Source organism: Dermacentor silvarum, chromosome 9 (genome assembly GCF_013339745.2).
Source record: "Dermacentor silvarum isolate Dsil-2018 chromosome 9, BIME_Dsil_1.4, whole genome shotgun sequence".
Classification (NCBI taxonomy): Eukaryota; Metazoa; Arthropoda; class Arachnida; order Ixodida; family Ixodidae; genus Dermacentor; species Dermacentor silvarum.
Window position 1 is genome coordinate 132,124,263 of NC_051162.1, and position 26,358 is coordinate 132,150,620.

The 26,358-nt window shown below is 45.1% G+C and overlaps 1 protein-coding gene across 2 annotated transcripts in view; it reads right to left on the reverse strand.

Annotated features, from left to right (window-relative positions):
* Nucleotides 1-328: 328 nt before the first annotated feature.
* Nucleotides 329-26,358, reverse strand: part of LOC119464371 (serine/threonine-protein kinase D3-like) — a 56,730-nt gene continuing 30,700 nt past the window's right edge. For both annotated transcript variants that reach the window (XM_037725309.2, XM_037725311.2), the window contains 9 exons: nt 22,345-22,747; nt 20,808-20,880; nt 19,398-19,666; nt 17,897-17,995; nt 16,268-16,352; nt 14,197-14,272; nt 13,226-13,332; nt 11,000-11,085; nt 329-9,575 (listed from right to left, as the gene is read on the reverse strand). In XM_037725309.2, coding sequence (XP_037581237.1) covers nt 9,303-9,575; nt 11,000-11,085; nt 13,226-13,332; nt 14,197-14,272; nt 16,268-16,352; nt 17,897-17,995; nt 19,398-19,666; nt 20,808-20,880; nt 22,345-22,747 — 1,471 coding nt within the window. In that variant the 3' untranslated portion in view covers nt 329-9,302. The remainder of the gene's footprint in view (nt 9,576-10,999; nt 11,086-13,225; nt 13,333-14,196; nt 14,273-16,267; nt 16,353-17,896; nt 17,996-19,397; nt 19,667-20,807; nt 20,881-22,344; nt 22,748-26,358) is intronic.

A 26,358-nucleotide genomic window follows, 5' to 3' on the forward strand; every position in this document is an offset into this window, starting at 1 on the left:
GTCATATCGTATGCATAGATACATTCAAGAGGTCTTTTCAGTCATACCTGTCCTGGACTTCGCAATAGTGGAACCACCTCGCCGCCAATATTGTGTACCTAACAGTGTATCAGCAGGAACGTCACAACTAATTTTAATCAAACTACGGTCTTGGCATTCGTCTATCTCGTACTTGATTTGTACTTGCAAACTGTACCCACTACCATTTTTAGTGCATCTGGGCCTTGAGGGTAACTGAAATACATAAATTGAAATAAAAGAAGTAATTTCAGCAAGAAAAAAAAAATGCTTGGCGTGTCACACTGCTTCAGAATGAACAGACCACAAGTGCAATTTGTGTAGAGACCTTTATGCAACGTGCTTGTATGATGTATCAAAAGAATACAGAAAAAAAAAAATACAGGCGAGAGGTTATGGAACACATCTCATTCTAACACACATACTCTCTAACAAGATTTACTAAAATGCCATGGCTGAAAATGCACAGCACAGGGACATGTGAAAAGCCGTGGCTGTCGGGAGACGCGGGAAGTTGTGCCCTCGAGTGCCTTTTCTGGATTGTCCTTAGCCGCTCCATGCCACTTATATAAAGAGTAAGGAATGTGGAGTTAATAGTCTCACTGACGCCCGCTGTTCACCGGAGCGACGCTCTACCACGTCAACTACGTTAAGAAATGCCAAAAGGGGTCAGAGCTGCATTGCAGGAAAGAAATCACATCTGCAACGTGGAATGCAGTAATAAGACAGAGAAATGGGCGAGTTGGTTTCGATGCACAATTGCAAATGGCAAAAAAGACACGGGACAGTCAAAAGGGTTAGTGCTATCCCCATCACCCTACAAAAGTGACCTTTATTTTTGCTTAAGATCGTGGGATTAGGAGACTGCAGTAATCTGCCTTCTATATACTAGTTATGTTGCCTTGTTCATTCACATTCTTTTGTTTGGTGGTCATCTTACAGGGTTTGCATGCTGCGAAATCACGTGACCATTACCTCCTATAGAAGAGGGTATGTTACTTCAGTTAAAACTTTCAGCTGGGAGAGCACATTTGTGTATCCCATCCTTTTGTTGTCCTGTGCCCTTTGCGCCATTTACAATTACGGAATGCAGTAGTTAAGATGCAAAAGGGTGCATTGTCAAAAATGCTGCTTATTATAGAGTTTCATACAATTATCCAGGGGGACAACACCTGGTGCCAGGATGACTGAACATTTGTGGGAAGGCTGAACAGGGAGCAATTCGCGCTTGAGTTGTGTTTGTTCGTTGTTCACTTAGATTGCAGCTGTTTCAAAATGCTCCTTCACTGCAGTTTTTCTCTGGCCGCCCGTGTTCCCCTCGCCCAATGTGAAACCCTACCCCATTTCTAGGCCTCACTTTACAGTGCAAGACACTGACCCCCGCAGCGGCCTGCAGCCAAAAAAGCGGCAAACCAAGAGTAAAACTTTGACGAAAAAGATGCAATCTAACCTACGTATAGAGTTTAAATTGCTCCCTATTCTTCACTTCCGTGCAGCACGTATAGTTCAGTGGTAAATGAAAGTCGTAGTCTTATTACTAAACAACTACAAAAATGTTCAATCTACAAAGCCCCGCCCCTTCTCCAAGGTCATCTTCGTTGGATTCAGTTGGTTGATTGCACATCTAACTCATCCACTGCCAGGCACATCTCACATTTGCAATTGGCTCATGCAGAGATAGCACTTCTGTCAACAGCTGCCACAACAACGTGAAATTTAAAACACTTGCCAATCAAACTCGTCAGTGAATGGCAACGGGCTCGGCTCTGCATGGAGGCCATTACTTGTTAGCCCCCTTCCATTTGCACTTTGCCGAGCTTTGGCCAGTCAGTCGACAGTTTTAGCTTGACATTTACAGTCCACTGCGCTCAGCTGCTAAGCGGGAACAATGGTCATGCCAGGAGCAGAAGACAAAATGCTGCCCTTGCTCTGCTGCCGAGCCCACTGAATGGACTGTGATGCAGTGTTTATTTGGCTTCCTCGTAATTTTGCAGCCAAGCCGACTGCGTGTCCCTCGCGCTTCTGCGAGAGGTGCTTAACAAAAATGTGAATTCAGCACGGTACTCTTCACTGCCCGAGTGCATGAAATGCAAGCAGAGTGGACTGTAAGCGATGCTCAGCTGAAACTGCCTAATAACAAATTCAGTCCATTAAGTATTTTGTTGATGCAGCTTGAAGCCATGAATGCTGAGCTGATTTGTTACTATGTTCAAACAAAGTAAGCCCTTATAGCAGTGAGTGACATCAGACAAAATGGTGAACCCTCTAAGTAGAAAAGTCAGAAATAACTGCTAAAGGCAAGAGCTCGTTCGCATTGCACATAATAACAAAAATGAAGAGCTGTGGGCTTGGAACTTGTGAAGTCTTTCATTGCCAAGCTATTCTGCATAAGCCAGTATCTGCAATTTGCAAGTGAGCACATCCAAACATAACAGCCGTCTCTGCTGTGATGCAAAAAGACACCTCTTCAACCACAACCACAGCTGAAGAGCAAACAGCACTACCGGCACAACCAGAAAGAGGGACGGACGGCTGGGGACTCTTGTGCAACACCCTAGACAGACAACTGCTCATTAAGCTGGTGCACTGAGCACATGTAGGGGGCGCAACCAGCAAAGATGTGCATGTAGCCCAAACCTACAGTTTTGTTGTTGGCAGCCACGCGTGTCGCGCGCATCAGTCTTTGTGTTGTTGTTCTTTCATTATTCACAGACAGTCAGGAGGCCCAAAAGGGAGCCCATTGGTGGCCCGCAACCAGTCACGAAGTCACTTGCTAGCTAACTGTTCTACCTGTGCATTTCACACTTCAATCAGTCATTCACACGCAGCAACAGCTCTCGCACACAGAAATAATGCAACGGCTAGGGCAGAGCACTCTTAAACAGGCATTAAAGAGAAACATTCAATCAGTTTAGACTATTAAAGTATCCTTAGTGTCAAGGTAACAGCTTCATTCCGAAATAGAAACTGAAGGTCAAACTTTCAATTCTTGAATTTTGTGTTGAAATCGCAGTTCCGGTACGTCAGTGTGACGTCACAGATTTCAAAGTATTTTCCTAAACCAGGACAAATTTTTTCTTCGATTGCGAAGCTTTATTTTTGCGAAACCCAATAGGGTTTCCTTTGTAGCTTCATGCTATAGTAGGATGGATGACAATTCTCCCTTTTATGAACCTTTCTCTGCCTTGTGGGCTACTGCAGAACTGATTTGCCAATGTATTTTTCCTGTATTTAAGCCGCGGTGGTGCATGGAAATTGCTCAAAACTTGCCAAGTTCTGTCTTTGGCTGCATTAGCACACAATTTAGCACATTTCTTGTTAGAAATTTACTAGGCCTGAGCAAAACCATGAATATTCATCAAATCACGCCAAGCTGGTGCGAAGAATATCAAGGTGGTGTGTCGCAGTGGCGCACCGACGGGGGGGGATTCAGGGGTTGTAACCTCCCCCTGAGGCCGACTTAACTCCCCCTTTTATTTAACCCCTTTTCTTTCCTTACGCATTTGAGTACTGCAACTAAGATGTAACACGCGCAATTGTCTGCACACTCGCAAAAAGTGCATTTTTTTGACAATTTCCCGTGAAGAAACCGAAATTAGTGCTATTGAAATGGTGCTGGCAAACTGTCAACCCCCCCCTGGCAAGATCCTGGGTGCGCTACTGGTGTGCCGCCACCCGTCTGTTTTTTTGCGTCCTTGCTTGCTTGCCAAACCTGTTCTTATGTTAAGGGAGGCTTTTCTCGTATTGCATAAGGGTAATTTACTAGCACAGCTCAAGTTATTTTTCTTTTCAGAGTCCCTTTAGACACAATGCACGGTGAACTCTTAATGTAAGCTAGCCAGCCAAATAGGTGAAAGTGCCATTTCTACTGTGTTGTTTTATGAACAAATATTTGGCAGGTGTGTGCAACAGGTCTCTAATGCTGCCTGGCCACCACATCATATGTGAATGGCACAAACATGCTCAAAACATTGGACCTATCAGTTAGATGAATTAAAACAGTCTGCTGCACAATCCTGAGTGAATCTGCTTTCCATTAGTAAAACAGTGACCACTTCCGACAGCTAACCTGCATGTCACAAATTCTGAACACCATGGCATACTCAAGTCACAGCTTAGTGCAGCGTATACTTGCATTGAGTGGACATGCACAGAGCCAATTGGTGAAAACTGAGTGAAACAATGACAACTTGGCTTTGGCACGGCAGAGAAGTTCTCAAAGCTTTTGTCACAGAGGCCTTAACCTGCTTGCTGCTTGTCAAAGACCAACTGCAACCCAATGTAAAAAACCTAGCTTCACATAGTCGATATAGTACAGCCTATGTGAAAAATTTTACGTTTAGGATACGAGTGGACGTGCCACAAAAAGTTAGCAAAAATAGACGTTTTAGCTATCGAAACGTATGAAAAATGCTGCCATTACTGCTCACGAGAAATAATGCAGTACCAAGAATGTTGAGTACTAGTGCAGCACCTTGCATGATGTCAGAGATCAGGCAGCACCAGTGGCGCACCGGAAATCTCGGAGGCAAAGTGCTGTGATTTGTGTCATACCCACAAACCAATAGGTGCACATGTCGTCTGCTTAGATGTTATTTAAAGGCTGTTAATAAGAAGACAACAGCCATGCAGCCTTGCAAAGATCGCTTCGATAGTATATTGTATACTACTCCTTTATAACTAATTCAGCCAAAGTGAAATATCATTGTATATGGCTTTTTTAAAAGACTGGCAAATTTCTTTCTTCTCTGCAAAAAATCAAGCAGAGAAGGATAGGCACCAAGTTATTGGAACAAATAAAGCTGCGCTACTATTTTTACCACTGCCTGGATTGCATTTTAATTATTCGTGTCACTCAGTCTACAAGTAGCAAGAAACGCATTGCTGCATGCCAGAAAGGATAAGATAGTTCAAGTTGCATTTTCAATTATTATTAACTCCACTAGCTTTTGACATGGTAAACTGTGGAGCATGCAGCTTCCCAGAGATAGGTCATCACAAATGCCTCCCCGGCAAGACTCGCTCGTGTTTTCCGAGAGACGACGCTTAGCAACAGCAGTTCCCCAGGGTTTGCGGACCAGTTTGAGAGACACTTGGCTGCCCTTTGTTGCTTTACGCCTGGTACTGCAGTATTTGCCAGTACCCTTAGTGGAAAGATTTGTCATATGGCACTGAACACTATGAAACCCTGTGAGCACATTAATGAATGCAGGTCAAAAAGAACGCCAGCAGTCATGGTGCCAGAGGCACAGCAGAAAGAGAAAAGGAAAGGAAACAAATGTTGACACAGAATTGAGCGTATCGGTAGACGCAGCCAGAGTGATCAGTTCGGATCTGATGAGGCAACGGTACTTCTGCGAGACATTGACACTGCACAGAGACAGTTCAAAATGGCCGCTGCCAGTGTCAAACCCTGTATGCACCTCCAAATGTTAAAAGTGCTGTCAGCTGAACAGCATTTGAGTATCCAGTTGGTTTCTGTTATCTTGTTACCAGTCAATCGAACCCACTTGACATAATCACAATCAGTTCTAATGAAAAGCTTGTTTGGCCCAGGAATGTTGCATTCTAAGCTATAAATACAATGAACAACTCATGTGCAAGTCGTGTGGTTCACAGAGTTTCATGTTAAAATTACTAAAGGGAACTCTGGCCCTGTGATCATGCAGCTACCATGGGAATGATGAGTACAGCACATGCATTTGTTTACAATCTCCATGTTTGTTGCTTCAGACATTTTTGTAGTTTTCTTTACTCTTTATTGGTCAAAATTTCCAAGGAATCATATCTTCCTAAATGCACAACGGCGGTAGCTTTCTGAGCATGTCCACATCATTGCTATCTGTTGCATTTATAATGCACAAGCCTAGAGTTGCCTGTAGTAAGTATTGTAGGAAACTCGACGGAATGGAGGTTATCGGCCTGTACATATGGCATTGAAACCTGTGTTGTTTCTATTGCTTTCCTCTTGTTAATTGCTCATATTATGTCCAATGGATACGTGCATACTTATAGATCCTGCTGCTGTGTGCCTGATGGATCCCTTTTTGGCAAAGTGACCAGATTTTTCGTATGACGAAGTGCATAGATGTCATCTTAAAGGAATGCTAAAAAAAGACAAGTACGAAATCAGTTTAGACTGGCAAAGTAATCCTTCAAAACTATTTTCATTACTTTCGCATTAATAGGTTAACTATTAGAAGAGAAAATGAAGGTCAAAGTTGCACTTTTTGAATTTCGCATGGAAACCCCCGTGCCAGTATGTCAGTGTGATGTCACAGTTCTTTTTTTTGTGTTTGGTCAATTCTGGCTTAGCAGAAGTTCTTGAAAATTCCTAAGCTCAGTCTTTGGCTCTCTTAGAATACGAAGTACTCTATCTCTATCAATAAAAAACTAACTAGGCCCAAGCAGGTGCCATGAAATTTCATGACATCATGACGAGCTTGTGCGAGAACTCTAAAGGCGGCGTCACCACACGTCTTTCATTTTATCGAGATAGCATTTATATGGACACTACAGGTAAATTTTTGCCGTCAGTGTAGTCGTAATGTTCCACATGTATTTATGTATTAGAATGCTATATCTCTGCCTATGCTGTATATGCAAGGGAGATGCTATATTATTCAACCTGCCAATGTCGCCAAGACCAGGTCTACATCCTTGATTGAATTATTCCTAAGAATTTTTTAGAATCGCAGCGCGCTACAAAGCTTTGTTTCCGAGTTACCTATGTGGGTTTCCTTTGTAGCTTCGTGCTACACACAGGTGGCTGTAAATTTTTCCTTTCCCCCATGAACCTTCATTCACCTTGCGGAATTTCGCAGCACTATTTGCCATATTCAAAAGTCGTGAAAAGTTCCATTCGCAGTGTACGCCTTTAAACCCAAATCTTATCTGAATATCAAAAAGTGCAAAAAAAAAAGTTAGCACTCACAATCTGAAAGTTATGTAATTACACTGGCACTGGTCTTGACGGGCAGCGCAATAGTGCCTGTGCAATGCCATTACAGGCCCTACACGGTGTGTTGAAGTTTTTTAACGGTGCCAGAAATCTTGGCACCACATTTGTTGCATCCGCATTTGTCGCCATCCGCGTGTAGTCGCACCTGTGCATCGTTAAGAACAGCGTCCAAAGAGTTCAAGTGCAATGCTAAACCTTGCTATCACTGTCATTGCTTCGCCCTTAAGCGAAACTGCCAATTTTTACAATCTTTTCTGGCTTATCAGGCCTCCTTCCATGTTCACAGTGGCTTTCTTTTGCCACTGTGGGTGGGTAATACAGCTCAAGTTATTTCTCTTTTTAGTGAACCCTTAAGATTACTACAAAGAACCACGGTGCTAGTGCCTATGTGCAGTGCCAGTTCACAATTGCCAGCTTAACCAGCACAAACAAGCACAGACAGTTCAACCAGCATGAGAATAATAGGCACTACATGGATTTATCTACGGTTCAACCTTGTGGCTATTTATCTTGGACCAACTTGAAGCCACAAGTTCTTTACATGACAATGGTTAGCCTCACTAAGCCTTTCATTGCTAAGAAAAAAACTGATTTTATATTTTCTGATAGTAAGCATTCCTATTCAACGGATAGAATGAATCAACTCTGAAACCTTAATAATTAACGAACCCAAAGAAATGTTGCAAGGTAGGCACTAAACAACTGAAGCTCATAGAACAGTAAAAGGAGTGAAAATTTGCTTCGCCAATGAAGTTGTACCAATCGAAAAAACATTTGTGTACCGTCCATGATTCGCGGGCTACTTGACCTACTGCAGTGCCAGATTTCTATCTGATAACAACCTCACAGAATAGGGCAGGAAGGGGGAGTGTCGCAGAGAAATAAGAAATGAAGGCTGCAGGGTTATAGGCAGATTACTTCGTGTTCAGTAAGTCTTCCATTTAGTCTAGTTCTTGTGCTTGGTGTCATTGCCTTTTTACACAAAATGCTGCCAAGCAGATTCAACATATGAATGTGTGAAGTCTGTAGCCCTGGCAGCAAGCTATGTGCCTTACATGCTACCACGTGCCTTACGAGATACCATGTGTCTTGCATTGTACTAGCTACGTTACAGGTTCAGCTGTGGCCAGGCACGCAGAAACAAGACAAAATACAGCACCCTGGAAACTGTGGTCCAGTGCGTGTGTAAAGCAGGGCATGCATGGCTCAAACTGGAACATCTGATCACTTTTCATTAGGAATACTACTTTCACTGTGCACTACTTGACTATCAAGAGGCAGCAGATGTGACGGGAGGAAACCAGTCAGCAAACATATTGCAAAATGACAATACAGAATATTGCATGAACAGGGGTGCACAATGTTTACATGACTTTTCTAGCTAAACTGCTGATGTATTTCCACTAAAATTTCACACAGAGGTAGCATTTTGAAATGGGTTTGGTTTATTACGATGTTTGCCTGCATTACTTGCCTGTTTTATTGGTGAAAGGTGAGTGCACCGTTCACTGTAGTGGATTAAAGATGGTGCTCACGTTTCGTTGCAGCAAAGTCGGAATTTTTAAAGCGGCTTTACTGCAGACAATCTGCTCTTTAGTTCTGTTGTTACGGAAATGGGCAAGTAGTGCTCACAAATGTGGTATTAAACTAAATCAACTGCAAAATTCTAACCTTGTGCGAAATTTGAGTACAGATCGGCCGGCTGTTTAGCAGGAAAAATCATGCACACCTGCAACACCCAGTATGTCGACTGCTATACCCACGCCAGACCACTGTGCAGTTGTCAAGTGCTCTGAATACAGGACGGGCAGGCAAAATATCACGGTGCCTATGAATGATCAGCGCTACCACTGAGGTCTCATGCCTCGTGTAGCGCCATGTGGAAGCGCTGCTGAAGGTGACCGACTGAGACCATACAGCCCCTCCCAGACTTCGTGACTGGCCGAGACACACCACTGCTGCATGCTTCCCTACACAGCAAACGCATCTACACTCAAGGTCCCCGTAAAACCTGAAGATAGCGTTTTACATTGCTGCTGCCCTTACCCCTTTCTCAGGTCTTCCCTCTCAACTCCTCTTTCGCACAGAGGCTGGCTGATAAAAGGGTCCAAAAATTGCGATGGAGCAAGTTTGGATCTTTTCTCAGCGATGCTACTGCCAACAATAGTGACGAGATAGTGAGGGAGTTGAAGGAAAAACAAATCAAATGAAGCAGGAAATGGTGCCACCTCCAAACGCATACCAGGACCCCGCCTACGCTAGCACCCTGCCCCAGGGAAAACGTAGGAAACTGCGTGCCACGGTGGCTCATGTCGGCAAAGGGTCAGAGGCGGACACGACCGCAGGTGGGAGACGATTCCTCTTCGCGCTGAACCGAGAGTCGTGACCGCGCAGGCGTGTGATGAAGGTTCTGCTGCTGCTGGGACTGCTGTTGAGACTGCTGCTGCGTCTGAGCGGTAGGGGGCGCGGGTGCTGGCGGCTGCAGCCCTCGCTCGCGCCGGTATGTCTCCCAGCGGGTGTCGTCCGACTCGTGGCTCAGGTACCGCACCCCGACCTGGCTCTCCAGCTCGCGAATGTCGCACCACGTCTGGTAATCCTGCACACACACACAAACACCACAGTTCGACGACAAACTCTGCCAAGCTTACAAAATTTACAGTGTTTGCTACAACCATGCACAAGCAATGTGTGGCCCACACAAACCTGGTGCAGTGTACTTGCATAAATTTAAACATGAGTTTTTTTGTAACTACCTGCCTGCAAAGATGTTCCACATCCACCGCACTACTCCCCGATTCCTGCATAGTGATCGCCCTTATTCCTGCACAATTTGCAGTACATTTGTAGCAATAGCTGGAGTGCCTGAATGCTTGTGCCTTCACTCGGACTTAATCGAGATTAGTTGTCTTTCCCATAGGGACAGTTTTATCATTTGGAGGGGCTAAGGCACACACACGGCTACGCTTTAGGACAAACACAAGCAGCATTCATGAGCAACACTTCACACACGGTGCAAGAGATGCACACTGATGTCGTCATGCTTTACTCAATTTACCTGTCTCGCATGCACATAGAGCTGAACCCGGATACAGTGTGCATGGATATAATGAAGTAAATATAAATGTTGCTTCGTCATGCACCATTTCAATGAATATTTTCTTGCTACTATAATGAAACTGAAAATATTGTACCCAACATAGTATCGATTATAGTGAAAAATTTTGTTTGCACATGGCTCAAATAGTGAAAAATTTTGTTTGCATGTGGCTCAAAATATGCATTCTGGCAGAAAAATGTCAAACCAAAAGATTTTTCGGATGCTTTATTTTTATGAGTTGCACAATTGTTTGACTTCCCTGCAGCATTGCTACCTACCCTAGTGATAAGGTAACCAAAATCTGAGATACCACACGGTGTGCCATAAATTTTTTGGATGCGACCCATGTGCGCGATGTCACAAATCATTGCAGTTCCGAACAAAAGTTGCCGACATGTCGACTAGAGCGTGTACATTCCCGTTGAAGTGCCTAGAGGCCTATACTCGCGGACAACTTTCTGTGGCAATGAAGGGAAAGCTACGTAGCCAAAGCGCGCACAAGTGAGAGCGCTTCTGAAAAGAGTCCCGCATTTTAATCCACGTTATTTTAGGCTGGGGAAGAAAAAACATAAACACCTTATTAGCAACAGTTAAATATGACAGAATGCACCACCGAGTGTAAAAGTTTACTCATTTTGTGGGTTTTCCCTTCCACGCCTGGGCAAACGCGAAACCGTCGCACGTGGAAGCTGCGTCGATTCAGCGTCTGCTCCGAGCAACCAAAAGCAGTGTGAAACGCTGCCGGACTACTTGGCGCGGTAACACATGTGCAGCAGCCACGCGTCCGCAGCTTTCCCTTCATTGCCACAGAAAGTTGTCCGCGAGTATAGTTGTCCCATTGTAAACAGGCCCTGACCATTCTGTGCAAAACGAAGAGTTGCAGGATTACAGAAGGCAATGCCAACCAACTGGCAGCAGCTCACCTGTAGCCAGGTGTGGACCAGGGACTTGTCCACCGTGTAGCGCTTCCTTGTCTTCACTTGGAGCAAGTTGTTGATAAGGTCAACCGCTGGAACAGCACCAATGGACAACACAGTCTGCACTAAGCTCTATACATTACACACCCTTTGAGCATAGTCATTCTCAGAATTCAAAAACGAACAATCAGTGCCAAGAATATCAGATAGCAACAATGGCATTGTATGAATAACCGGACACATTCGAACCTGCTTATGATGATCCCATAATCTAAGAAGTAGGAAGTCGACCTACTGCCTAGGTCGCATGATGCAGGGGCGTACCCTCCACATGCACACAGTGTCCCTGTTGGAACCTTTCATGACCACATGTCAGAGCAGATCCGTTACATAGCAGAGAATGTATCCCCTTATACATTAAAATGCACAATGCCTGAAATCCTTTTCAATATCAACTTGAAAGCAATTACGTAAATATTCATCTTAGATATAAAGTTGGATGCATGTGGAATCATATAGAAGTGGTTATACATATTCATGCCATCAGCTCCCTTGAAAATTGACACAAATTTTATCTAGACCGTTGTGTCATTGTGGGCAACAAAAAGTGCAGATGCAGTGTGTATTGAACATGGAAAGTTAACAAGAAAATCCAAGATGCAGCTTCAACACATCAACCTACTGCACTATGTTACACTTTCATCATTGTGTTTATGCCAAAGAGGTTTTGATGACAAAACACATGAGCAGACTTACTTTTTACATGTTTACGGAGATGCTGCCTTCAGCATCTAACCAGGGTACTTGAACAAAAAACGGGTTTTCACGTTGATGACATGCCACTCAGTAATAATAACCAACTTCCAAAGCGATTATGCCTGAGCTCTATCCAGATCTGAGGGGGATATCAAATCGTTCACATAATAGGTGGTGTAAAAAGTCACGCACTAGAGACAGGTGTCTCTGCGCAACAGAACCATATCTTGTGGGCCATGCTTTTTCTAAGTGCATGCGCGGGAAGTGATTGTGGAGCCATGATGAAGAGACTGGTGGTGCCGAAAGCAAGCAAGTGTGAATCTTCATTAGAAATTGGTGTTCTCATGGTGCACGTAGGTGTACAATCTAATAGAGACAAACACTTTACTATCTCCTAACTTAAGTTAATGCATCTGCAAATTCCTGCAAATGACCATAATGCCAAGTGACACTTGGGTGAAGTTGGAGTATTCACCAATTAGCTCTCTGATGCCATCAAGCATGGGGGGTGCCATCACTCAAGTGAAACAGACACCGTCCTTAAGTAACACTTTTGAGCAATTCCTGCAATGAAGAACTGCTCGAGCAACACACCTCGACTCTCATGCCTTTCAGTACACACTGAAAGTGCCTTGTCATGCAATTCTTGAGAAATTGCCAAGAAAAGTTAGTGATACGATGATTAGCACCCTTTCTTGCACCTCTGCATGTCCAACGGAGTTGCGAGGGAGCAAACTAAATTCAAATTTGAGAAGGCACCTTTTAACTTAACCCTTTGTAGTCATGTGCTGGGCCCCTTCCAACACACAAACATCTTGGTTCAGGTCAGACGTTGGGAAGCGCCTGGCATGCGTACGCTTGTTTGTGCAGTTTTTTTTATTTCTTTTTTTTTTTCCCGCAGCACCTTTTGGAAACTTTTTGGACTACTGTTGAGAACTGCACTTCGCAGCCTCTGCATATGACGGCGGCACTGTTTAGCAGCACACTTGAAGAAACTCTTACACACTTTTCAGAGTGCGGAGCACCAAGGAAGGCAATGTTTTTTTATGCACATATCGCAAAAAGAAATTGCATGAGCTTCGTAAATCTGAAGGTTATTTTAGTGCTACACAGGAATACATTTCACATTCAGATGACCAGCAGACAGCCTCGGACGAGAGCACTGAAGAAGAGAGTGATGATTAGGATCCTAGAGAAAACAGTTCCTGTGGCGATACTCACTGTGTGATGATGGCTGCAGAGTGTGCATTATATGAAAGCCTTATGAACAAAGAAAATTTTCTTAAATAATTCACTCACTACACATGTGCTCACATGAGAATTCTTTCTGCGCAGCATCCCAAATATGCAGAATAGTTCCTGACCAGAACGAGTGCAATCTGTTAAATGGTCACAACCACAAAGGATTAATAAGCTACTAAAAAAAACAATGCACTAGTACAAGGCACTTGGTGCTTGAAGTGTGTTGTGGCATACCTTCTGGGGATATGTCCTTCCACGGGTTGGGGGGGTACATGAAGTCCGCGTTCTGGATTTGATCGTTGATGTCTTCTTCCTCGTTGAATGGGAATGTCCCACTTAAACTGCACCAGGAAAAGCAGGTCCTTTATAAGGGCGCTTGGCTGCTCATGACACAAAGAGTATGCAGCACTCATCAGGAAAATGCAGTCATTTGATCAATTGAGCATTAGGGTTGGGGGGGTGCATGTCTCCTCTACTCGGGCAGTGGCTGCACATGGCTGTTCATGTGACTGAGCACACACGCAGGCCATGTGCCATATCTTGGAGGTAATGGTGCGCCGCATACTGGAGGTGGCGTAATCTCAAGTGTCGGACACATGTTGAAGTGAGAGGAAGCCGAACGCATTCGCTGCCCAAGAACTCCTCTCTTCATCATGCCAGCGTTAGGACAGCTATCGTGTGTGGTCGAGTGAGATCTGTTCAAGAGTGCTTGTGCACACATGACATTGTGCTTGTTAATTTATACGGCCAATAAAACAGCCTTTTTTTGTGTAGTTGTCTAATGCTTTGTTATTGCTATTAATGCTTTGCCTTCTGGGTGAAACTGTGACTTTTTTTTCTCATAGATAAAAAGGTCTGGGGCAGAAAGCTCCTTGCAGGACAACTTGATGTAGCCCCGAGAAAGCCTGAACTGTTTCTAAGCATGTAACGAATATATGCTCATAATAAATATCGAATACCACGAAGGTATTTCACACCTGATGCAACTTCATTTAACGAGGTTAGTTATAGTCACTAGAGTGCTCAGTTTTTTTTTTTACATTCGACCATCAAAAGTTGCTCAAATCCTGTTCAAGCAGCCTACACATGTTTACCATGCAACTACATTTCAGGAAGCAGACACTTCATGGCAGCACAAATGTTACGAACCACCGCAGGTACACACTGCATTATCATGCAACTTCACTGCCTGAGGGTAACATTACCTGACGTAGATGATAACGCCGACGGACCACATATCGAGTGACCGATTGTAGCCTTTGTTCCGAAGCACCTCGGGCGCTGCAAAGAGAAAAAAGGAAGGCGATGGACACCTTGTGCAGCAGGAGCATTTGCTATACAGTTTCCAAATGTTCCCACCATTCCAGTCAATGAGTGCAGAACACAGCTGGGGATTCACCACTTTCTGCTTTCTAACCTTCCCATCTTGGGCTTTTAATGCTTCTATCTCCTCTTCCCTGAACAGCAGGCAGGCACTGTGCCCCTTCCAGTGGCAGTTGCTAGCCTGTAGCTTCCCTGTTTGTACATCTATAAACCTAATAATAGAACAGTTCAACCTCGATATAACAAGGTTGGTAAAACCTGCACTTTACGTTGGTGTATGAAAATTTCGCTACATTGAAATTCGAACTTTTGTGCAAATATCAGTCGGCGAATGTAATTACTTGTATAAAATGTCGACAAAATGAAGGGGCTGTAAAGATTTCCGACTTATCGGGCAAACAGAAAAAATGAATTTCAATTAGAAAAAATTTTTTAATTTTGTTGAATTTGAGAGTCAGTGACCAATGGTATGGTTTTACGCCGTATCAACGTTATTTTCGCATCGGCGATACGATGCGACAACTGTGAGGCTTTCACTTCCACTCCACTGCTGTGGCTGATAGTGCCATCCATAGTGGGACAACGCTATCAGTGGTCCACTCTTCACACAGTCCGACCAATAATAGCATAAAAACCCATAAGAAGCCACAAAGAAAGCTTCACTTTAAAATCGCATGCAAGTGAGGTGACGCGTGACAACCTGTTGTTCATGGCGGCACCGTCTGTTGTAAATTTGTGGCATTGTGTGTGTATCATGTCCAAGAAATTAAGCAAGATCTGGATAGGCCATTAAAAAGTTTGGTAGCCATAATGCATCGTTTCTAGCATTGGTTCTATGAGTAAAAGCTGCACGTTCGGCCAAAGGTGAAGCGTTGATAGCGATAGCAAAGTTTTAGAGGTTTGTAGTTTTATCGAGCCTTCAAGTTGCAGTAAACATTCACTTATTAAAATTAACACGCATGGTGTCCCGCATGCACAGGCAGACATGATTAGATCTAACTTGACGACCGTGAATGCTCACTGCCAGAACGCTGGCATGATGAAGAGGGCAGGCAGTGGAGAGCGAACGCTTCAGGCTGCCAACCTTCAACTCGTCTCTCAAATGCAAGATTATGCGACCTCCAGCACTAGGCACGCACGAAGACATCGCACATGCAGCTGCCAGCCATCTAGGCTTCCCCACCCTTTGCATTCCCCACAGATGACCTCCAAAAAGGGTGCGCGGTTCGCGTATCAACACTGACAACCATGTGCAGCTAGACGAGAATGACACGCACTCACCTGCTCCTCCTCCCCACCAAAGCGCACACTTGACCACGTTATTGTGACGCCCCTCCCCTCTAGCATGTGCATCAAACCACCATATTTCTTGGCTCACCCCTTCCATACTTTCCCTCATACCCACAGCACAAGTCGCACAGTGCGCGGTAGGATCTTATCACACTAGCCCTTCATGCGAAACATGACAGTGAGAGGGTCTCGCATTTAGTACTGTAGTATAGCTACTTATGCTTGTCAGACCCTGTTCTGCTTTGGTGGCCGCATGTGGCACACAATTTGAGAGGTACGTTCGCAAGCAAACCACATGTAATTCAATCATATGACCATTCAGCTGGCCTCCATTTATTGTTTCGGTATTCCTTCGTGGCGGCAGTGAAATTGCGTTATACTGAAATTCCGTATAAACAAATTTTGTTATGTTTCGGGTCAACATACATGGTGTTCTATTGACTAGAAATTATAAAAAGTTAAATACTTCATTATAACAAGAATTTAGTTTTGTTGAAGTTTATTATAGTATATCGAAGTTTAACTGCATCCTCATGTCCATGTGAAGGTCAGCAACCCTATGTTCTTGAGAATTAGGGTGGCGACTTTTACACGGCATCAACTTCACTAACAGATACTCTACAGCTCTGAGCCATAGGCCTGAAGATCACATGAAACCAGTACCTAGGTATGCGGGGGTGCCGACAACGGACCGCCGAAATGACTTCTCGCCAATGATGCGGGCAAAGCCGAAGTCACACAGCTTGACCTGCATGCAAAAAAAAGAAGCAATTGTCAGTGGTGTTTGCTCACCAATTGAAATGTAGAAATTATAAATTACGAAGAGTGCTAGGCAGTTAAAATGCATACAAGGAATAGCTCCCAGCTGGAATATGCGGAAGCATAGATAAAGTTAGACTCGATCGCCGCACTAAGTTACCGAGTGAATGTTCGACAACGCCCAACATTCAGAGCGATCGTGATCGTTCATGCCAATACCACACTCTGAAGCCAAATGGAAAGCCTATTGAAAACAGTCCTGCAAAGCGCATGGACAAATGTACGCACCGCTATCTCCCAGCTGAAGACAAAGAAGCAAGTTCCTCTAGTTCCTGAGTTATTATGCCATCAGGTTGCGCTTGCACTGGTCCACTCACGCCATTTATTGTTGTAGCTGCATACTTCAATACCGACTCTTATTATCGCGCATGTGTCAAGCTGGGAAGCCGAATGTCAGGAGACACAAATGCCGTGCAGGAAATACAAACATCAGGGGGCATGAGAGAGTCGAGCACATCCTCAAAGGCAGCGCAGTTGAACTGACTCCTGAAGGACGTTCACTGTGAACAGGAGTCAGTGCTATTTCTGACAACATGAATACCATGCTTGCGTGAATATAACATCCAGGTTTTGTAGCTCAGGGATGATTTTTTTATAGAATGTAGCGAAGTGTGCAGCTGCCACTGTCACCTCTGAGCACTGCTCTGCCACGGCTATAGCCATATGGTCACATACACAACAGTCTGCTGGGCAGGCATGGCAAACAGGGAAAGAACATCATCTCCATGCAAGAGCATCTGGTGTGATTTGAAAACTGGCAGTAATTTAGTATTTTAGTCTAAGTTATGTTTTTTCCAAACTTAGATGATTAGCAGTCAAGCTTGATGCAATAAAAAAAAAGTTTGGCAGTTCTCACACATACGTGAGAACAAAGCAAAGGTCATTTTTTTATGTTTATGCAAATTTTATACAAATATGCTAATGACGAATATTCGATACAATGTCTATGCAAATGTGACACTAATGACAGTCTAGGATCTATGCTATGCTATAATCCCCTTGTGTCCCATAATTGTTGCTCCAGTGGTAGCAATACATACTTGTCATTTCACTTCACTTCTCTGTTGCTGACTTCTTCAGTTCTTGCCTACGTTTGCACCATGCCGCAAGAAACAAAGCAGTGACAGCATTGCGGCACCATCGATGGGGCCCTGGCATTGCACAGAGGCAAGACAAGTTGGTAGTGGCTTAAAGGGCAATGGCTTAGTGGCTAGTGCGGTAATGAGTAGTAATGAGTGCAGGTAATGGGCTTGTGTCTGATTGACAAGACAGCAGACACTAAAGGAACAGTTTTCATGCTGCGAGGCAATTTTTTATTTTTTTTTGTCAGGAATAAACATTTTCTCACCAGAAAGGGGAACATATGCCCAGTTACATTCAAGCCAAGTGGGAGAGAATTCAAGGCAGAGACCACTGTGTGCAGATGCTCTAACCAGAGAAGCGCTACCTGACAACTAGAGAAAGGTGACTTGCCTGAGGTAATTCAGAGTCTGAGGACAGCAGCACATTCTCAGGCTTGAGGTCGCAGTGCACGATGTTCTTGGAGTGCAGATGCTTCAGGGCAATCAGGATCTGACCATCACAGCAAAGGAAAGGCATTAATACAATAAAAACAAGTGGTGGAATTCACTAACTTAAAAAAGCGAGCAGGTAACTATAATAAGCATGAAAGGTAACTATAATAAGCGAGTTCAACCACTTCCTGGTTGAACACAAGTCTCTGGAGTCAATGATACGACAAGGGGACTTGTCTTCATCAGGACAACTCCTTTGCTTGGCAGCATTTACATAGATCTCTCTCTCCCTCATCCCCAATGGGGAGGAAAAAAAGCAGGTGCATAGAAAAGGGTGAGGGAGGTCGTAATGTTCAAAAAGGGGTGCATTTAGTTTTGATGGCACGTTTACTTGTGTAGTTCTGCCAGTCATGAGGAGTAGGGTGTGACAACAATAGAAAAGTATCTTCGAATGCCTGATTGCTAAATGCGCATAATTGGGAAACAGGACATCACACAAGAAGAGACACATGGAAAGAACGAGTGCAGAGCGAAGAACTCTGCTCATTCTTTCCGTGTGTCTCTTCTTGTGTGGTGTCCTGTTTCCCAATTTTGCACATTTTTAGAATTGCGCTCGTTCTTTCTGTGTGAGACTTCTTGTGTGGTGTCATGTTTCCCAATTTTGCGCATTTTGCAATCAGACATTAGAATGAACCAACTAGCCCCTCAAGACATTCTAATTAAAAGAATCTTCACATGTAAGCAGGCGTTGTCAATCAAAACATTGACTCCAACGACATCCCTTGTTCGACCCCCGCTGATCACTACAAGAGTGCATCTTCTTGCATACTACCTCTATCTTGTTAGGTATCCTTGCTTTAGAGCATCACTGCTGGCTCACTAACACTACATGTGAGAGTGATACTGCCAAATACTTAAGTAGTTATCACTAGATGGTTCTGACTGTATCACAGGTCATGATACAATGCGTTTCTGTAAACAACTCGGAGCTCTGATTTGCCTGAGTCGACACTGATGCTCCATCAACACACCAGTACAAACACTACCCTTAACATGCCCAGAAATTAGACAAACGCTGAACACACCCAGTAGGCCAGTGTCTGCAACTCATGGCAACACACACAGAAACAAAGTTTAATGGAATCTGGAGAGGTTAGCCTAGTGACAGACTTAAAACGCTACATCAAGTGAGTTGGTGAGGGATGAAAGAAAAGAAGTGAGAGAAAAGACACACGCTGGCACATGGCAACACGCAGCTCTGTCACAGCTCTGTGTGGTTAGCACCAGTTCACTGTATGCACACCATCACTGTTCCGACTGCAACCATGCACACAGCACATTACCATAGCTTTAATAAAACTACATTTCCCATTTGATACAAAGAAATAGGCACATGTGGCCACCATTATAGAATGGCAATGGCCGCAATAAGGATGTGACGGAAGCGATGAAGAGCCCACCTGGTAGATGAGAAAACGGGTGGTGCGCTCGGAGAGCCGCCCTTTCTCCGAGGAGAGGATCATCTCAAGCATGTCACCCTTGAGCTTCTCCATGACGACAAAGATGCGCTCAGCCGTCTCAAACATCTTCTCCAGGTCAACGACACCTGGATGGTGGATGTTCTGCAGGATGGCCACCTCATTCTTCAGCTGTGCCTCCTGCTTGGTTGGGAAGCGCAGCTTGTCGATCACCTTGATGGCCACTGCACGGGCGCTCGTCCTATGGACACCTGCACCAGAGTGATTGATTAATTGATTGCTTTATTTTCTTATTCATTTAGTGGATCCAGGGCAACCCTGGAACACATGTTATGGGAGTGCAAACAAGGGGAGGTTCCAGACGGGGACGTAGCCTCGAGCCGAACGCGCTGGGAGACTACGCTGCTCAGCTCCGCCCTCGAAGACCAACTCTGGGCCGTCCAGCGGGCCGAGGAAGCCGCCAGAGCTCAAGGGCGCCTGGCCGACACCTAGGCAGGGGTATTCGCCCAAATCCCCGAATAACTCGCCGGATTATAAATAAAGTTATCATTCATTTTTTCATTTTTTAGTGGACTTAATGTCGCAAAGCAACACCGGGGCTTACAACTGAGCACACTGCAATGGAGGGCTCCGAACTAACTTTGACCACATGGGGTTCTTTAATGTGCACCCAAAGCACCGTGCCGTCCATATTTCCCGCCCACTAGCATTTTGGCCGTCAGCCAATTTTGGAACGCAAGCACTGTGGCCAATAGTGACACATGTGCAGAAAGATTTTACGTTAAATATGACAGTGCTGCGAGTGTCATTCTTCGTTCGTCCCTGTCTCTCGCACTGTTCTAATTTTACCTTAAATATGACATCCTTGATTTGTCCTTGTCTTGCGTTAACAGAAGGTTCATCAATTCTAAATCCTAGAAAAAAATATTGGTTCATCCCAAATAATTGACAACAATATGTATACCTACGAACTAGTTTCCGTTTGGGTACACAAGGAGGTGGGTGCATCACGACATCATAGTATTGTTCCAGAAAAGAGGCAGGCACACACAAACTTGCATGTACTTACATAAGATAGAAAGGTTGCCCATTCAGCAGCAAGTCCCCTAAGAGTCACCCCTGAATTAAGCTAAACATCAGCATTGTGCTCAGATTCCAAAATCCACAATGTGGTCATATGTGAACCTTCAAGGCCATACTAATGGGCCTAAGTATTTGATGGTCAAAATTATTTGCAATATGAATACTGAGAACTTAAAAGTCAAACACAGTTATCTGGTAAATCTGAAACTCGAACACTTGCAAGCTTGTATTTCAAAAGCACGCATCACACGGCACCACAACTCATATGGCTTGAACAGTTCAGCCAGTTTATTCAAGAGTACCACCTACCTCCGTAGACGATGCCAAATTGGCCCGATCCCAGAACTTCATCTGGGAAGATCTGGTACCGTAGGCTGATGTCCTGTAGCCACAGAATAAGAAGCATGCAAGTCAATGAAGACACATCAAAAAATTTTTTTTTGCTTTCTCTGTTTTAATGGCATTTTGCTACACACAGCTATCTACGTCTATGAAAGGCAAATATTGTCATCCAACTGACTGTAGCACAAATCTCCAAAAGGAAACACATATGGGTTTCTCGGACAGAAAGCTTTGCAGTTGAAGAAAAATTCATCCTAGTCTGGGGAAGCTTTGCAGCTTCGTGCTACAGTAAAAGGTGGATGACTATATTTCCCTCCCATAAACGTTCGTTCGTGCACCTTGTGGGCTTCCACAGAACTGATTTTCCATAAGATATCTGTGCCATACATAACAAGAACATGCAGCCACTAATGCCAGCATGGACTGTGTCCATCTGAGCGGAGTCCTACAAAATCCAGCACACATGCTGGATAAGACAAGATTAAATACTTTCAGACCTGTATAACTTGAGCTTGATGGGTAAAGCAGGGGCCATGAAACACCACATCATACACTGCTCCAAACATGACATATCTGTAGTCTATTCCTATCAGGTGAAAAACAAAAGCTCCCTGAGGAATAAGGAACAAGCCAGACGATCTCAAATGGCAGAGATGATTAACCACTTAATTGCAGGCTTAGATGGGATGTAATACAAAATTTTAACGGCTCACAACATACTTTGTAAAGAAAATTATCCTTGGCCTAATGGTAGCCATTGCATTAGGATTATATAGTTCTCACCTACAAGTATTCATTGGTCACAAATTACCTGCCGATTTTCTCATACAACCAAGAATTTGCGATTGGTGAGGATGTCGACCACTTCCTGCATTTTCACTTGCATTATTGTCATTTGCATTGAACAGGCAGCTTTTTAACCTTAAAAGAGCATCGACATCCCATTTTCAATGTAATTTTCTTGCTTTAAATAAAATTCCAAGCAGTCTAAATTCTAACCGAAATATGAAAAAATGGTAGAGTGCCCTAAATAATTAACTACATATAGTACTTGTTTCTACGAACCAGTTTCAATTACGGCACACGCAAGATGGTTGCATCATGATGTCATGATAAAAAAAGTATTACTACTACTATTAAGCATTGGCGTGATTGCTGCAAGTGCTATATGCAAATGCCAACAGAAGAAACGCATGCAGAACTCTTATTTTCTCATGAGCAACATCCCTGTAGTACCTAGCCTTACTGCTACACAACATCAGCAAATTATGCTCTGTGTCATGACGTCACGATAATGTTCATGATGCCCAAGTTCGGCATTTCGAGACCCACTTTAGCATGAAGTTAAAAATATATTATGTTTCCCGACCTTCATACTTGACAAGTATGATAATGTGTGTCAGTATTCCTTTAATCTTAGTTCACAAACAGGAAAGTTGGTGGGTGTCAAGGGAAGTGGTGGGGACTGGCAGAAACGCTGCAAGGTGCCCTTGCGACAACTTACCGTGTTGTGCTGTCCATTGCCTTCATCCTCCTGTCGGGACACCGGCATGAGTGCCTGCCGCAGGGCCAGCTCCCAGGGGCGCGCCTGGTCGCGGTCGTCGCCCACCAGATAGGTGGCGCCAGCAGCTGTGCGCAGCTCGAAGCCAATGTCGGGCCTTCTTGGAGGGTCCACTGACAGAACCTCGGATAAGGGGATTTCACGGTAGTACTTGGAGCCTGTGTCCGAATGGAACAGGGTCAGGGCCTTGCTGTCCAGGCGCCAATAGTGGCGCCGCCGCACGGGGTCCCGATCCGTGCAGTGCACCAGCCATCCCTCTTTGAAGAGCTTGGCACCCCCTTTGCGTTTCGTGTGCCGCACGCTCTGGACGATCCGCATCAGCGGGATGTTGTTGCTGCCAGACTCACTGCACCAACACAGAGTAGGGAGCACAAGGGACATCGCTGCTGAGTAAATCAAGAATTTGGCTAGTTGGTGTATGTTCATCTTGTATTGTGGCGAGTACAACTAAGTAAAACTAATAACACGATAGGACACACCAGACAAGGACAACCAAGTGCAAGTCGTCCTTGCCTGGTGTGTCCCATCGTGTTGTTAGTTTTACTCAGTTGTAATCAGCACATTCCAAGATGAACATTAATGCTTTATGCAATCAAAACTCTTTCGCCAAAAAGGCAGCGAAAGGCCCCAGCTACCATATGCTCAAAAACTAACGGCTAGTACACATGTGCAAATACCCATGAAAGCGCACGAAGGATGGCTACTGTACAGTGGTAGCTTGATTAGTAAAGCAAAGCACACCTAATGCAGAAGTTGTGAATTCTGCTTCTACCTGGGGCAAGTTTGTCTCTTATCAACTTTAATTTCCTATCTCATTATTGTTTACACATCCCAACTAAATAGAACAGTTTTCCTTCCTGGGTTCATTGTGTGTTGGCTTTACGTGGTTGAAATTAAGATATCAAGCCCCTCACTGCTCTTGCCCAAGGACTACCACTGCCACCCCACAAAATAGTGATTACCATTTTCAGTGTTGCTCCAATACAATAATAACATAAAAACCAACACGTAAGGAAGGCAGCAGACATGCTTGAGCAGCAATTTGCAGATAAAATTTGATTCAGGTACACTACCTTAAAGAAAAGATCTACCAAGTTGAATTATCTGATAAGCTGGATGGTTCTTCATACTTACGCTAACCTATGTGCCAGTAAAAAACATGGTTTGAACTGGATGAAGTGTTCAAACTGCTGACTGAAGGGCCTCGATCTATATAATGACTGTCAGGTTGGCCTGGCAGCAATTGGATAGTGGCTGACTGTACATTAAGACATGTTTACACCTTTTAGAGCTAATTTTGTCACCTAACAATCAATCTTGTATGGACTTCCATTACACAATGCACTACTGTCACTTCACGTGTGCTATACCACGCTAATGTGCACGTTCCGTTCGATTACAAAGTACTAGGAATACAGTGTTAAGAAATGCACACTGAGTAGATGCAGATTATTGTTTCGGAACAAGCTCCAAAGGGCAATATTTTTTTTTTTTTTGAGGTGTGTAAATTAATAATTGCTGTGATGGCCCGCTCTACAGTATCCACTGCATCCACTGCATGTAACAACCACCGCAGGTTCAAAGTCGCCTGGCGAATCCTGTTGAGCCGCTGCGCGCGCTCGGGAAGGATAGCGTTATTTGCATTCAACCTGCGGCAACACCCAATTTGTACTTCACAAATTGCCAATCCCGGGCGGCTCATCGGGAAGTAAATGCTCCCGCATCAAGGGCGAATATAGTTGACGGCACATAACGAGTGCCGCCAGCCCCACTAGCGCGTCGCTGCGGGAGGAGAATGTTTCCCGCTGGACCGCAGCGGATTTCGGCGTAGTATGACAACGCACGAGCTTAACACCGCGTTCCGGCTCAGCGTATTGCGGGAAAGGAGCAACGCAAGATACGCCTTGCCGTCGGTGAACGGGAAGGCACCGTAGAGGAGACGTGCAGCGCGCTACCAAACGGGCGAGGGCTCGCATCCCTCGCCCATTTGTCCTTCCGGGGCGCAGCGACACCCTGTCCCGCCTCGGGAAGAAAGGGCTCGAAGGAGGAGCAACAGGTGCCACGCGACAACCGCGCGATGGCCACGGAGCAAGGCGTGCCAGTGACGTAGCAGAAAGGGGGTGTCTCCCCTCCCCTGGTTCCTCCCTTCGAAAAAATGTCTGCCTATGCCACTGCCCAAAGTTCTACTCTCCACTAAATTCGCAACCCTGTAGACGACAAGGAAACGAGAACTGCGATAAGAATAAAATCATAAACAAAGGATCCGTTGCTGCTCGCGTGAGAATACCGCCCGAAGTATGGAGAGACTCGTGAAGAGCTTGGACGTTGATCACAGGAGCCGCGCGGGAAAGCACCAGGCCATGCTGCCTGACGTCAGTGCTGGACTAGTGACCCGCCCGAACACATTGTCCACGGCGCCGGATGAACGTAGGGCGGCAGGCAGTCGGCGCAGCTGTCTCGTGGCCGAAACGCACACACCAACGCACTCTCCCGATAAATATCGGCCACAACCCATGAGCTCCCGAACCTTTGCGCAAGCGTTGACCGCCGTCCAAAAAGCGTCACAAGAAGCGAGCACATCCCGCGTTGGAAAGCGTGAAGGTGTACACTTCGCCCCCACATCAAAACTAATTGTTGAGGTCCGGCAGCACGAAACCCCCCTTCTCGAAGAGGAGAAACGGACAATGCAGTCCCCTCCGCGCTTCGTTCCCGCGTAAAATAGAGGCCCCTTTCGTCGACGGCGAAGGAAAGCTAGGAGCGGCGGCAGTCGCTCTAAAGTTAAAAAAAAAAAAAAGAGAGAAAAGAAAGACCGCTGTAGACGCCTGCTTAATAGATGAAAGAAGAAAAGCTCTCAGGTCCTCGTGGCTTCAACCAGGTGACACTAAATGCCATAGCATTGTAAGGTCCCATGATTCGAAGATTATCTGTCGCTTTCCACGTGACATGTTCATCCGCGATCTAGTTATATGACAATTAATGCGAAAACACCCGTGTACTTAGATTTATATGCCAGTTAAAAAAACCCGGTGGTCCAAATTATTCCGGAGTCCGCCGCTACGGCGTGTCTCATAATCAGATCGTGGTTTTGGCACGTAAAACGCCATAATTTAATTTTTAGTGTGACAATATAGCACTGATGCTGCTGTCTGGGAGTCTGCGCCACCTATATAGTCAATCAAAACACAACAACACTATATATATTTTTTACGCACCACAGCTATCGCGGTCTAACATATCACGCAGTAACTGTACTGTAAGTTGGACGGCTGAAGTCTGTCTTGCCGATCGCTATCATTACAACCCGGAACGCCTCAACCTGCGCACGCTATGCCATGCACATTAGAGGAAAAAGTCGCCCTTGATTCGCCAGTGACGGTTTCATTCTGACCAGCAGGCGAGCAGAGCGACTTGTCAGCACTCGCCAAGGCGGAAGAGCGGTAGTGCTACGCTAAAACTCACTTACAGAATCCTGTAATAGTCGGTGCCACAGAATCCCGAGAAGCGTATGGTGCCGCTGTTAGACTTGAAATTCTTTCTGTGCGCAGCCGCGACCCACAGCGCCGCAAGAAATTCTTTTATTTCGCGCAATGACCGAACACGACGACATCGTTAAGACCACCGGCGTACGCAACGCAAGAAAACGGCATCGCAGTAAACAGCACAGCGGGGGGGGGGGTCTCTGCAGCCTGCTCCAACCAAAGAGGCATGCAGGTTCCACCTACTGTGGGTATCGGTTTAATATGCGAAGGACGAGCCGGCAAGGGTGAACGGCTTATCACGATAAGAAACGCGCAGCGGATTTCGGTGAGCCCCCTAAATAAATTAAAGGTAGCGCCATTGCTCCTCTCCTTCTCACCGCACGCGCCTTCGCTCACCCTCTCAGTTTGATCGCGCTGATCGGTCGCAAGATCCACTATCACTGCGATCGCGGGGCTGAAGAGCAACTGTCAAGGCGCC